Raw genomic sequence first — 14960 nt, forward strand, 5'->3', positions numbered from 1 at the left:
TATTGGGCATAAAGCACTGCCTCCTGCTACAGACTAAATATTCATGCCCCCACCTCAAAACCTAATCCCCAGGGTGATGGTATTAGGGGGTAGGGCCTTTGGGAAGTGATCAGGTTATAAGGGTGGAGCCCTCATGATGGGATTAGTGCCCTTCTATAAAAGAGACACCAGAGAGCTGCCTGGCCCCTCCCACCATGTGAAGACAAAGCAGAAAGACCACAGTCTATGAATCAGGAAGTGGGTTCTCACCAGACACTGAATCTGCCGGCACCTTGATCTTGGACTTCCCAGCCCCCAGAACTATGAGAAATAATGCTTATAAGGCCCCAGTCTATGGTATTTTGTTATGGCAGCCCAGATGGACTAAGACATCATCTCATAAGGTTATTGGGAGGATTGAATGAGAGACACTCCACATAAAGCTTACAGCTCAGCCCCAGGCATGTTGGGAACACTCACTAAAGAATTATAGCACAGAGGCGACTGGCTGGCTCAGTCAGTGGAGCGTGCAACCCTAGGTCTCAGGGTTGTGGGTTTGAGCCCCACGCTGAGTGTAGGGATTACTTAAAAATAAAACAATCTTAAAAAAAAAAAGAATTTATAGCATAAATTCATGAATAAACTTCATTTTAAAAAAGGAAGAAAAAGAAAAGAAAAGCCAACAACGAAGGCTGACTGGAAGGAAATGCACCAAAATGTTTATAGCATTTCCTCAGAGTAGTAAGATTATGTAAACCATCAATAAATGGTAGAATTATTGTTTTAATTTATATACTTTTCACATTCTGAAAATGAACATCCAGGTAAATTACTGGATATTAAGAAAAAAAAAAAGTAAAAAGCCAAGAAGCAATGATTAGCTCTGTGAAGCCCCACTTAGAGCCCCTGGTGAGGGTGGGGACCACAGCAGCTGCAGTAAAACCTCTCTTGCCATCTGGGGGTGTGAGTGTTAATGCACGTCTCTTCTTCCATCAGCAGAACTGTTTTTCCTCCAGGAATGCACTTCCAGAGCGCAGGTGAAACCAACCCTTCAGCCGCACTCTCCACCATGACCCAGTGTGGGCTAACTGGAGTTTTTCATCTTCCTAGCCCTGTGCTTGGCTCTGGTATAACACACGACCAAAGGCAGGCCATGCACAGCCTTCCGTGGGATTTTTTAGCTACAGTTCTAGGAAAGAAGCTCTCCATGGGCAAGCACCACCACGATGCAGGAAGAAAGTGAGGCTTAGCTGCTGGCATCCTTCGTGCCTGCCATGTGGGTTGGGCCTGGCTGAGAAGTAGACTCTTACAGCATCACCTGAGCCTCTGCATCCAGACCTCGCTGGACTTCTATTACTTATGCTGACAAAAGTCTTTAGTGTAAGCCAGTCGGCATTGGAACTTGCTATGCAAAGTTCTAACCAGTAGGAGAATGTAACAGCTTGTACTTAGTAAGTACTTACTATGTGCCCTCGTAGCATGAATTCCTCCATCTATTTATCCCTCCCCTTCATTCATCTCATCAACAGACAGCAACTGAATAACAACTCCGTGCCAGGCACTTTATTCCAGGCTAGGAACATAACAGCAAACAAAATACGTAGTCCTTTTCTTTAGGGAATATTGAAATTTGTGAATAAATGCTAAAAAGGAAAGAGCATGCTGAGACATGGGGGGCATCTAATATTAGCCCAGGTGGCCTCTCTGAAGAGCTGACTTCTAAAGATCCTAGCCATGAGAGTACAGAAATTTTCAGGCAGAGGAAACAGAACATACAAAGGCCCTGGGCTATGACAGGAAACCTGACGTGTTCTAACACAAGGCAAAGAGTAGGGGGGCAGGGAATGATGTGGAAGAAGGAGGCACATGCCAAATACTTCAGGGCCTTGCAGGTGATGGTGAAGGGGCTTGGATTTTATGCTGAGGGCAAGACACTAAATGAAGGACTGTACTCAGAAAAGTGAGATGATCGGATTTGGCTTTTAAGAAAAATCACTCTTGGCTTATGAAAAATGAAATGAAGGAGAGGGCAGGAGTAGATACAGAGAGTGATGCAGGTGCTACTGCACAAGTCCGTGCAGCAGCTAGGCCTGGGGCAGGGGAGGGGGGAACAGTAGTGAAAAAGAGATATAGGTGGGTTTGAGATATATATTTGGAAATAGAGCCAGCAGGCTTTGCTAGTTAATCAAATGTGGAGGTAAGGAAGCAGAAGGAATGAGAAGTGACTCCTCAGTTTCTAGCTAGAGAACCGACAGACGAGTAAACAGGCTGAGAGGTAAGGGACTTGTCCATGAGCTACTGGCAAAATCAAGTTTCTGTCTGCCTCCCAACACCAGGTTCTGGGCTGTCTATTTCCAATCTTGCTACCTGCCCAAAAGTGTATGGATGAGAACCGAGCCACCAAAATGCATATGTTGATTTTCTTTTAAAAGAAATAATAAGAGGGCGCCTGGGTGGCTCAGTTGGTTAAGCGACTGCCTTCAGCTCAGGTCATGATCCCAGGGTCCTGGGATCGAGTCCCGCATTGGGCTCCCTGCTCTGCGGGGAGCCTGCTTCTCCCTCTCCCACTCCCCCTGCTTGTGTTCCCTCTCTCGCTGTGTCTCTCTCTGTCAAATAAATAAATAAAATCTTTTAAAAAAAAAAAGAAATAATAAGAGAAGGGGCTTTTGTTTACAATAATTAAAACAGTGTGACACAAGAATTTCCCAATGATATATCTGGCTGGTTAGGTGTGTTCTAGAGCAATCTTGCCTTTGAGGCCAGTCCCAGAGGAGGGGACACCGAACAGAAACTGACAGCAGGAGCTGGGTGGCCCCGGAGGCGGCTCAGGCACACTCTAAGCAAAGTCATCCCACAGCAGGGCTATAGGCACAAAGCCATGCCAAGTCCGGCCCCTCAACAAACACAGCAGAGCCAGCTCAGAAACCCCGACCTCAGCCACCCTCGGCAGCCCCCAGACACCTCCCCTCATGGCCCCTGCAATTCAACCTTCAACGAGCCCAGATGAGAACACTCCTGAGACCCCTCAGCCCAAGGGACCAAAACTCTTTGGATGATCTGATCTGAAGTCATTCATTCAACAAGGACACAAGGCAGCAGGGACAGAGCGAACAAAATAGCCAGAGTCCTGCCTGCATGGCACGGGATCCAGTCTAGTTGGTTTTCACAGAACTCGGCAGCCCAGAAATCCAGAGGATTGAGGAGATGAGCTCACCATTCATAAATGCCAACCAGTACAGGGCTAACCAGAACAGTCACACTCCGGTTTTCTTCAGGTTTCTAGAAACCAGGGGCAACTTCACACTCAAAGCTTAAAAGAGGGCACTCTGGCTCAGAATCAGAAAAGAAATCACTTCTTCTATTAGAGAGAGGGATGTATGCAAGTTCAGTAAGGATAGGAACTCACACGCAGCACCTAGAACAGGGCCTGGCACATAATATAAGCTAAGTATACACCGAACGAGTGCATGGCTGGGTGGACAGGAGACGACACAGGAAGGCCCTCAGCTCTGTATGGGGCCCCATCTCAACCCTTCCCCCCTTGGGGCCCGTCAGCCTGTTTCCATGGTGGTTATTTGTAGATGTGTACATCCCACCACCCGATAAGCCCCCCAGGAAGACTGTATTTTGTTCATCAATTAATCCCCTGCAGTAATTAATCCGAGTAAGTGATCAATGGATGTCGAATGAATGGATATTAAGAAAAGAGGGGGAGGAGGAGAGAAAGAAAAGGTCAGAGGGAGGTAGGAAGAAAGGGAGAGAGAGAGAAAGAGACAGAGATCGATTCATTTTCTTTTTAAAGATTTTATTTATTTGTCAGAGAGAAAGCACAAACGGAGGGAGTGGCAGACAGAGGGAGAAGCAGGCTCCCCACCGATACGGGGCTGGATCCCAGGACCCCGGGATCATGACCTGAGCCGAAGGCAGATGCTTAACCGACTGAGCCACCCGGGTGCCCTGAAAGAGTTCAATTCAATCATACAATTGCATACAGTAACCCCTGGCTGGGCTAATCTAAGTAAGCAGCTTAGTCAAGGAAGGGAGACTGGCTTTGGAATCACAGGGACCTGAGTTTGAATCCTGACCCAGCTATCATGTCACTGTATGGCACTGACAGGTCACTCAACTTCTCTGACCCTTGGTTGGCTCAGCTACAGAATGGGGACCAAACTGTCTCCCCCTGCTCCCCTGGGTGTAAGGATTAAACAGGATGATATATACACAAAATGCCTCCTTCCTTCCATATCCCATCTCCAGCTCTTCTTCTGACTGGTTGGGTGATGGGGCACACCAGCCCACCCTCCAGGCCGGGACTGACACCTCAAATCCTCAGCTGCAAGGCAGTCAGAGTCGGTGCAGATCCAGTGAGAGTGTGGGCTGTGTTCAGAGGCCACTCCCAGCTGCCAAGAGCAAGGCCGTTGAACAGTGGGGCCTCTGGCCCCCGGGGGGAGAGGGTGGGAATGCAGGGAAGACGGACACGAGGAGAGGCTGGGCAGAAGGGCAGCAAGATTCATGTGCATTAACGGTGAACCCAGGAGCCAAATACCAGCTCACTTTTCTGGTTTACTCTTCCACAGCCTGTGGCTTCACACAGCCCACCCGCCAGGGCCCACACGGAGCTGCGGCCACTTCCAGCCAATGGGAAACCAAGATGGTGGCAGACCTCAGGTAGCTTTCTTCCCCGTCCCCAAGAGAAGGCCTGATTGTGAACATGGAGTGAGTGCAAAGGCAGTAGAGGAAAAGGGAAAGAGAAACCTGCCCCGTCCGGGCCTTAACAAAAACCCCTTACCGGACTCGCCTGCATCTTCCATTCAGAAAATGCCACCAGCAAGAACTTCCCCGGGGGAGCCTGTGGCCCGTGGCTTGGGCCATGGAATCCCAGCCTCTGCAGCGCCCACCTCTCCCTGCTAGGGCTGATCCCAGCCAGCGCTCTGGCCACTTCCTCTGACAGCTTCCAACAGGGAAACTGCTGGGGGGAGGGGGGGGAGATGGCTCCGCGCCAGCAGGCTGTGAAATCATTTCCCCCCCAGCTGCAGGCAGAACATGAAGCTGCGATTTTTCACCTGTGGAAGGTCTGGGGTGTGAGGGTGGAAGGAGTCACAATGTGTGACTCTAGGTGTCTGGGGAGGGCGAAGGCGCTCTCCTGCTCGGGGCCCCTCCCCCACGTGGCGCCCCGCCTTCCCGCGAGTGCCCCCCGCGTTCCGCGCGTTCCCACACCGGCGCTCTCGCCCTGGGCTATCCTCATGATGAACCCAGCCTTCTCACTGGCAGGGGTTTTTAGTTTTCCCTAAAAGAATTCTAGGGGCGCCTGGGTGGCTCAGTCGTTAAGCGTCTGCCTTCGGCTCAGGTCATGATCCCAGGGTCCTGGGATCGAGCCCCACATCGGGCTCCCTGCTCGGCGGGAAGCCTGCTTCTCCCTCTCCCACTCCCCCTGCTTGTGTTCCCTCTCTCGCTCGCTCTCTCTCTGTCAAATAAATAAATAAAAATCTTTAAAAAAATAAAAAAAATAAAAGAATTCTAGCGCTCTCTCTCTCCCTCCCGTCCACACACACAAGCACCGCACTGGTCTCCAGACAAATCCCCCCACACGAAGATTTCCACGAGCTGACCGTTTGGCGGCCAGTCTCTCCCCAGGCCAAGCCCTTTGCGAGCACCTGTGAGGCCCAACCGCCGCCCTCAGCCCTCAGGGTCTCTGCTGGGAGCGCTCCCGCCCTCTTGCCCTTCCAGAGGGCCTAGGTCCCAGCCCTGAGGGAAGCCCTCCCTGCTGTTGGTCCTTCTCCCATCTCCCAGGGTGGGTTTGCCGGCTTGCTCCCCACCCCGCCACCCCCATGCCAGGTTGCCTTCTGTCAGGGAGCTTGGTGTCGGCTCTCGGCAAGTCTCACCGCAGCCTGGGAGCTCGTGGGGCTGGCGGGGGTGGGGGGGTGGCGGGTGGTCTCTAGCATCTCTGCTGCGAGCATGGGGTCCCGTCAGGGCAGGCTCCACACCTGCACTGCCCACCACAGCAAGGGCCATAGGTCTCTTTACGTGAAAATTCATTACAGTAAAACAGAATTTAAATTTTGGCTTCCCCATCGCACTCATCATATTTCGAGTGCTCCGTGGCCACGGGTGGTTGGTGGCTACCATGTTGGGTAGGGCAGTACAGAATGCTGCTATCGTCCCTGAAAGTTCTACCGGACAGCGTTGCTCTAGAGGAAGATCTGATGGTTTTGGGTAAACATTCAAAGGTGTCTCCCAAGCTGTCTGTCTCCAAAGGAGTTAGAATCAAAGGTCACGCGTCAGAAGCACCCACCTCCAGCTCTGGAGCTGCAGGGGGCTGAGATCTAACTCAGAAAGGGAAGGAGGAGAGCAGAGGCCCTTCATCCATACCAGAAACCAGGAAGGGCCGCTACCAGCCTGGGGCCACGTCTGCATCCAGTCCCTCTCTTCATGTAGCAAAAAGGCATGATTTCCCAGGAAGGTCAAGATAAGCAGAGAACGCAGAGGCCAAAGGGACACCTCCCCCCAACCATGGGCTACACCAGTGCTGGGGCCCTTCAGCACGGATAGCTCAGCAAAGTTAACTGCCAGACTTCATGATTCAGATCCTTTATCCTAAAAACCAACCAAACAAACCAAAAAAAAAAAAGTACACATAGATAAGACCCTGTTTTAAAGTCTCCATCTCCAGCCTCCATCCTATGATGACTTTCATTCATTCCTCGGTCACTCCCTCACACGCAGCAAGTAATTTGCCAAGGGCTTCCCATAGGCCAGGCGCCGTGCAGCTGGGCATGTGGACTCTTCTGGGCACAGGCTGAAGGTGCGCAGATGGGCACTCCTCACAGTCATTGCTAAGCTGGCTTGAGGACATCTTTCCTCTTAACTAGTCCACTGTTAAAGAGGAATGAGATGGATTTGTATGACTAACACAGAGATGAAATTAAGACTTAAAAAATACCGCACGAGTCCATTTTAGCAACGATAAAAAATAAAAAAAGGAAACAAATTTGTATGTAAATAAGAACAATGTGCTATCCTGGATTGGCTCCTAGAACTGAAAGAAGCCACTAATGGAAACACTGGTGAAATCCAAAGAGAGTCTGGAATTTAGTTAACAGTGATGTACCAACATTGTGTTCTTAGTTTTGACAAATGCACTACGGTAAAGCATGATGTTAACTATGGGGGAATCTGGGGGAAGGCCATATACAGGAATTCTGTAAAACCACCGCAATTTTTCTGTAAATCTAAAACTATTCCAAAATAAAATGTTTATTTAAGAAAATAAGCAATGTTCAGGTAACATTCAGAAATTAAAGGGTTCTTTATCTCTGAGATCATCATCACTTCTCGGCCTTTTGGCTAAGATCAAGTGTAGTATCTGTTCTTATCAGTTTAATATCTCTGAGATCATGCTTTTTGGGGGGGGGGGCAAAGCATGGGTTTTTATGCTGTTTGGAGCTTTGGTTTCTGAGATTTGCACCTATCTTTGATGGGTGCAAGTTTTAAAACCAATTCCGGCTACAAGCACACAAGACCCATCAGGGTCTAGGGTGAGCAGTGTAGGGTGGGTGTCAGAGTCTTGTGCCAGGACACTGCTCTAACTCTGGGCCCCCATCACTGTGTCCCCCCCCACCAAGTACAAGGAGAGACTCCAGGAACAGAGCCAAGTAGAGGCAGCCCCCCTCTCTGATCAGCAGGGGCTGGGGTTACTCATGTAAACAGCCCTTCTTTCCAACCTTCAGCATACTCTGGCCTGGGCCTAAAAACCAACCTGAGATTTGTGGGCAAGAAATAGAATAATCTTGAGAAAAGGGGTCTGGAGAGTTTGGGGAAACCATATGGATACCCAGCCAATAGTTCCTTGTGATTCTTAAAACCCATGCAGAAAGCTGCTGGCCCATGCCCCGGGTACCCTCAGGCAGCCTGGCCCACCCTCCTGCTCCCACGCCCTGGGCCTCAGTTCCACCGGCCTCCTGGTGAGGAGGCCCATGAGTGAGCTTTGCAACCAGCGAGGGGGTGGGAGGCAGACCAGGGCCCAGCTTTTGTCCTCCTGCTGCCCTTCTTAGGCCTTGAGCTGACTCCCCCAGCCTCTTGATTCAGAAAACTGCCTCCAACCAGCCCCTGCTCTCCCAGCCTTCCTTTGACTCCCTGCTGCTTTGCACTCCCCAGATGGCTATTTCCAGCTACCTGTGTGCAAACCTCCAGCAGTCTCTGTGGGGCTGGCTCTCACTCAGGAGTAACAGCAGGTGAGGAAAATGCCTGAATTTTCTCTCCTCCACCCCAGTGAACACCACTGTGCCCCTAAGCACTTGACCCTCACAAGCAAGTGCTTCGGAGTGCAAGAGGCACGTAGGTCATGGCGCAGCCCCATAACCAGACTACAGAGGCCTCGCAGCAAAGCGCTAGCCAGGCTCCCGGAAGCACAACCCCTTAATGAGTGAAGCATGTTGGTATGGTCAGAAGAGGAGTGCCAAAGAGGCCCAAGGACTCCTTGGGGCACTGGCCTGTCCCAGCCTTCCCGAGGGCACCAACTTTCCCAGGGCTCTTCCTAGAGGCCGACTCGTGGGCAGAGCTGGGAAGATGCATCTTTGGGGCTATGATTCTACAGTGGCTTCTCTTGCAGGGCATGAAAAGCCAAACCTCGGAGTAACCTGTGTCACCACCCACTCAGGACCAAACCCTCGACTCCTGGGACACCCACCACGTAATGATGAGATTCACCCTTCCTCCCTCTCAATTGTCACATCAAGCCCAACACTCGCTGGGTTGTTACGGAGCTTGTATTCCAGTGGGAAACAGCAGACAGACCACATACAACAAATAAGTTAGATACACTCCAGAAAGTGGTCGGTGTCCTCGAGAAAAATCAGCCAAGATGCACTGGTAGAAAACAAAGGGTAGGAGTGATCTTTAGATCAGGTTATCAGGGAAGACTGCTCAGAGGAGGTGACAAGGGACTGGATGCTATGGTGAGGTCCACAGGGTGAGCCAAGGAGAAAGCACTCAGGGAGAGGGAGAGGGAGTGCAAAGGTCAGACCAAAGGGAGCAAAGAGGAGGGTGAGCAAGATAAGGTCAGGGAGGCCAGCAGAGGCCCAAGTGGGTGAAGAATCTGGCATTTATTCAGAAAGAAATGGGAAGCACTGGAAAATGACATGATCCAATTTATGTTTCTTAGTGGACACTCTGGCTGCTGTGTGGAAGTGGAATGGAGCGATGGATGATCAAGTAGGGAGACAGTTAAGGGGCCGCTACAGGAGTTTGGGGGAAGGGAGGATGCTGGCCTTGACCGTGGGGCTGGTGCTGGGGATGGAGAGAGGGGGTCAGGTCTGCAGATCGGGGGGAGGGGGCGGGGTAGAGCCCACAGGGCTAAGGGCTTGGACATGTGAGGGAGGGCATGGGAAGACTCAGGGATGGCCTTCTGGGCAGCCGGAGGTGGTTGTGCTACCGTTCTCTGAGGTGGGCAGAGGTGGGCAGAAACATGTCTCTGTGAATGGAAGGGGAAGAACAAGAGCTCGGCGTGAAACGTTTTGGAACCATCGCATGGTCTCCAGGTCACTGGGGAAGGTCACTGGGCAGCTGGAGACGCTCTTGCTCTCTCACCGTGACCCCGTCATTCCCACCGAGCTCTCTGCTCACACTCTGCCCCAGTCCCTCAGGCCGGGTAGCAGCCTGATTCCCAAACCACATCTGGTGCTTGGGCTCTCCCGCCTGCCTGACCGCCCCCCCCTACAAATGAGCCTGCCCCTCATTTACCGCTAGCTCTGCTGCATCACTCACGACCTCCTGACTCAAACATCACCTAGCTCAGTATCTGCTACATCTCTGGGCCTGGCTGCAAGACACCTGTCCCAGCTGCCCCCTCGGGGCTCTCCGGGGGCCTAAACGCCCCTGAGGCCAGCCCCCACGGTGCCGGCTTCTGCTCTGGGCACGCCTGGCTCCCCTCTCACAGACGGACATGGGTGCAACTGGGTGTCCGGCACACTCCAGATCTCTGCAGCTCCAAGGAAAATGCCTTCAGGAGCTAAGCCTTCTGCCGGAGGTGGGGCAGGCCCTAGAAAGGAAGTTGCAAGGCACAGTTCGGAGTCCAGCAGGCCCGGGTCTGAACCTCGAGAGCATCACAGAGCCCTTCGGCCTCTCCAAACCTGTGGTCCTCGTCTGTCAAGTAAGGGATGACGCTGGCGAGATGCTGAGCAAGTCACTACCTCTGTGGGGCCCCGGCACCCTCCACTGCAAGCTACAGACGCAGGTGTGAGGAGAGGCTCCTTTCCACCTCTGGGACTGGGGGAGGGGAGGGGTACAGGCTGAGCTTGGCTGGGGGGCAGGGGCGACCGTTCAACTCTCCCTGGCTCCCAAGTCCATGATCTTAAACACATCACCATGGACGACCATTATGTGTTGTTGAGATCTCCTTCCTGTGTGGCAGAAAGTTGTCAGACTGGCAGATGGGGAGACGTGGCTCCTCACACATGTGTGCGTGCATAAGTGTTAATAAAGCCCCAGGAAACTCAACCTTCACAAAGACCAGCTCCTTCCTGCCAGCTTTGTGTTTTGTTTTGTTTTTTAAAGATTTTATTTATTTATTTGACAGAGAGAGACATAGCGCGAGAGGGAACACAAGCAGGGGGAGTGGGAGAGGGAGAAGCAGGCTTCCCGCGGAGCAGGGAGCCTGATGTGGGGCTTGATCCCAGGACCCTGGGATCACGACCTGAGCCGAAGGCAGATGCCCAACGGCTGAGCTGCCCAGGCGCCCCTTCCCGCCAGCTTTGTAACTGCTGGTGTGCACCACAAATATGAGGGCTGCCGGGGCCAGGCCAGGCCAGGCCAGGCACTTGTGACGTGTTAAGAGCACCCCATGGGTCCCCTCATTTACCCCCATGTATTCCCACTCCTCCTCCCCATGACAGGACCTTCTGTGATCACATCACTTCCTGTCCAGGAAATCTCTCCTAGGGAAAATTCCTAAATATACAAAGAGCTGCATAAATCATATTAACCACTGTGTTATATATAATAGCCAAGGACTGGGATGAACCTCTGCCTGATAAACCACATCCCATACACACCATCAAACATTATGCAGCTACTTTAAAACGGGGGTTATTAAGTGTGAAAGTACAAAGAAAACAGAGTGGTTAGCAATAGCAAATGATAAGAGCAAAACAAAACTGTTTATTCAGGATGGTTTAAACCAGTGTTGCCCAAGAGAAATACAATGCAAGCCACATACTTAAATTTCTGAGTCGCCACATTTTAAAAAGTGAGTCTATATGAAATTAATTTTTAGCAACATTTTATTTAGCTTAATATACCCAAAAGTATGTCATCTTCAATGTATACTAAATATGAAAAATTATTAATATATTACCTTTTTCTATATGAAGTCTTGAGAATTCAGTGCCTCTTTGGATTTCTATCTTTGAAATTATAGCACGTCTCAATGTGGATTTGCCACGTTCCAAGTATGTAACAGCCATGTTGGCTAGTAACTACCTCACAGCATGGGTCTGACCCATTAGAAATTTTAAAAAGACTTAAGTATTAGTGGGGGAAGAAAACTAGAAGGAAATATCAAAATGATCTTATATCTTCATGATCATGGACTTTCGCTGAGTCGTAGGAAGATATATGTGATTTTTTTCCTCCTCTGTTTTCCAAAGTGTCTATAAATAATCGATTCATACTGCTTTTAAAATAATAGCAAGAGACAACTTTTAATTTTAGAATCAAAGGGATTTAAAAGACCTCACTGGGTGGACTGCACCTGCTACACACTGATTTGCTGGTGCCTCCAAGAGGGCCCTGTGCCCCTGACACCTGCCATAGGATACCCTCTCCATGCTCACTGGCTGACTGGCTATTTGGATGGGGGGAGGGGAGGTAGGCTGGATGGATGCGAAGTGGGAACCGAGCAGCGAAAACAGTACATTACAGCAGATACCAGAGAAAACTAACTCCGACTCTTGTTTCCAAATCCCAAAGCGATCACTTGCTGAAGTCATATGTATGACTCCAAACAAGTCACATACCCATTCTGTGCTTTAATTTCCTCAAGTATGAAATAGCAATAATGACAGTAATTCCTTCACGGGGTTTTGTGAGCATTAAGTAAGATTATCTAGACCAAGTGTATTTAGCACAGTGCCTGTCACACAGCGAATGTTTCTAGAAATGTTGGCGGGCTGTCCTTATGGGGAATCAATGAACCATCAGTGTGGTCAGGCTGTCCAGCTCATTAAGCAGTGGCACCAGGACACAGGCTAGATAGAGCCACCCTTACCCTGGGTCCCTCCCACGGCCACTGTCCTCCCAGGTCCCCTCTGGAGAGTAGAGAGCATGGCCTTTCGGTCACAGTCCCAGCAGAGCTAGTCCCTGGGTTTGTGTATGGTCCCTCTGCTTGACACCTCCCACCCAACCATTCCCCCCTCTCCCAACCACAACAGTTTCCACAGTCGCCACAAGCCGCTTACCTGCACCACCGCCGGCCTCACATTGAAGGTGCACAGCCAGTCACTGACGCGAGGGTAGCTGTTGAGCTCCGAGGTCCTCTCACCAGGAGCCACGCTCAGCCTGCACTGCAGCTGCTTGCAGATGTAGCGGACCAGCTTCGCCTGTGGGAGCCCAGGGAAGAAAAGGCCGGGTCATTCAGGCCTCCCCAAGCATTCTACCCAGGAGCCTGCTGGATGCCCCCCCCACTGCCGTCATTCAAACACCAGTGAGGTAGGAAATGGAGGGGAGGAGAGAAGTGTCTGACAAAGCCAGCAGGAGACCTGGAGAGCCGCCCATGACCCCCTCCTCACCCCAAGGCTGGCTGACACTGCTTCACCCCGAGGACTATGATCCTCAGAGGGCAATGGGCAACACTGGTCAAGACAGAGAATGGGATTAAGACATAAGAAGGGCTTCCTGGGGGCACCTCTGGGTGGCTCAGTCGGTTAAGCATCTGCCTTTGGCTCAAGTCATGATCTCGGGGTCCTGGGATCGGGCTCCATGTGGGGCTCCCTGTTCAGTGGGGAGCCTGCTTCTCCCTCTCCCTCTGCCTCTCCCCCTGCTTGTGTGCTTTCTCTCTCCATGTCAAATAAATAAATAAAATCTTTAAAAAAAATAAAAAAGAATGGTGTTAGAGTACTAAGAGCCTGCCTTTCTGTCTTTCTTTAAAGATTTATTTATTTATTTATTTGGGAGAGAGGTGGTGGGGAGGGGCACAAGCAGGGAGAGGGGAAGAGGGAGAGCCCCAAGCAGACTCCATGCTGAGCGTGGAGCCTGATGCGGGGCTGGAACCCAGGACCCTGAGATCATGACCTGAGCAGGAATCGAGTCAGATGCCTAACCAACTGAGCTACCGAGATGCCCCCAAAAGCCCTTCTTTATTACAGCATGAAACAATAGCTGTCCATGGGTCTCATAACTATGATAGCTTTGAAGTTGTGACAAGCATAAACTACTTTTTTAGATATCGCCACAACTGTAAGGTAATATGCAAACAGCTGTGCTTTTTGCTGGTGACCGAGTCACACATACGTGCTTTCTTGCCTACATCCAAACTGAGTAACATATTAAATTCTAGTTAAGGTTAGTAAAACTAAAGGTTCCATTTCTTTTCACCCTCCAAATTCATGGACCCCCTGAATTCTATCCACAGACCCCAGGTAAAGAATCCTTGTGGGGCGCCTGAGTGGCTCAGTTGGTTAAGCGTCTGACTTTGGCTCAGGTCATGATCCCAGGGTCCTGGAATCCAGGCCCACATGGGGCTCCCTTGTCAGCTCGGAGTCTGCTTCTTCTTCTCCCTCTGCTTGCAGCTCCCCCTGCTTGTGCTCTCTCTTTCTCTCGCTCTCTCAAATAAATAAAATCTTAAAAAAAAAAAAAAAAAAAGAATCCTTGTGAGGCGTGAAACGAGACCCACACTGACAACAAAACCATTGCTTCTCCTTTCTGAAATTTCCCCTAGAAACTTCAGTCCTGGGCTCACAAGCTGCTAGACTGAAGGGCGCCAGCCCCCTCGTGTGGCCCTGAGCCCCGTTAAGTCCTGCCACCTTCTGAGGGCTCAGTGGCTCAGTGGCAAGTGGGCACAATGGTCAGGGAGGGAACACTGAGTCAGAACAAAAATAATTCCACTCAATTCCCAGTTTCGATATTTAGAGAAACCTCCACGGAGGCAAACCCCGGCCTTCCTGCGCCACACGCCTCGCAGATACCCCAAGCTGACACGGCTAATCAAACATTCTTTACACCTCCGAGTGCCACTGCTAATGGAACTCTCTGCTGAGCCTGACAATCCCGGGTCACCGCGTAAGAAGTGCATCCGCTGTCCCATCATGGAACTGAGCCCCCAGGAACATCTTCAGAGCACGGTTAACAAGAAGATGTAAATGCCGCTTTTATCCTCTAGTCAAGCAAAGGCACTTAGGTCCTTTGTCCAGCCTCCCCCCATAACGATCCATCCCTCCCAGGGTGACCAGAGGCCAGTTCCAAAATCAGGGCCCCCAACCTTCCTTCCCAGGCTCATCACTCCACACCACCCCTGGCTCACCCTGCCCTGCAGGCGCACACTCACCTAGGAGTGTCTCAAAGACTTCTAGTACTTTCCTACCCCTGGGCCTCTGCTCCAACTGCCCGCAGTGGCTACGAGTCCCCTCCTCCTCCGGCCACAGTGTCCTCGGGCTGGGTGAGACCTCCCAGGCCTACTCACAACCCCCATCTCCCCTTGCGCACGTGGGGTCTACACCGCTACGGCAGCCCCTATCACAGTGGCCTCATACTCACGCTTCTGACCCAGTCGCCCCCAACAGATGTGAGTGCCCAGGGCAGCAGACAGAGCACCAGGCTCCGGAGTTGAACCGCTTTGGGGTTCAAATGTAGGTTCTGCCACTTAACAGTTATGTGACCTTGGGGAAGTCGGTTCATTTTCTGAGTTGTGGTTCTCTCCTCTACAACAGGCGTGGTGACTTCGAGCCCGTGGTCTGTTGGGGGGATTGAACTACGGTACAGAAAATCCCCGA

The 14960-nt window shown here is 51.2% G+C and overlaps 1 protein-coding gene and 1 pseudogene across 6 annotated transcripts in view; one reads left to right on the forward strand and one right to left on the reverse strand.

Moving 5' to 3' along the window:
- KSR1 (kinase suppressor of ras 1) overlaps positions 1-14960 on the reverse strand; it is a 146650-nt gene that overhangs the window by 54149 nt on the left and 77541 nt on the right. For all 6 annotated transcript variants that reach the window (XM_035027752.1, XM_035027750.1, XM_035027755.1 and 3 more), the window contains exon 2: positions 12432-12572. In XM_035027752.1, coding sequence (XP_034883643.1) covers positions 12432-12572 — 141 coding nt within the window. The remainder of the gene's footprint in view (positions 1-12431; positions 12573-14960) is intronic.
- On the forward strand, positions 7304-7468 carry LOC118025351 (annotated as a pseudogene).

The sequence above is a fragment of the Mirounga leonina genome, unplaced genomic scaffold (genome assembly GCF_011800145.1).
Source record: "Mirounga leonina isolate KUSES-001 unplaced genomic scaffold, KU_Mleo_1.0 Mir_200, whole genome shotgun sequence".
Classification (NCBI taxonomy): Eukaryota; Metazoa; Chordata; class Mammalia; order Carnivora; family Phocidae; genus Mirounga; species Mirounga leonina.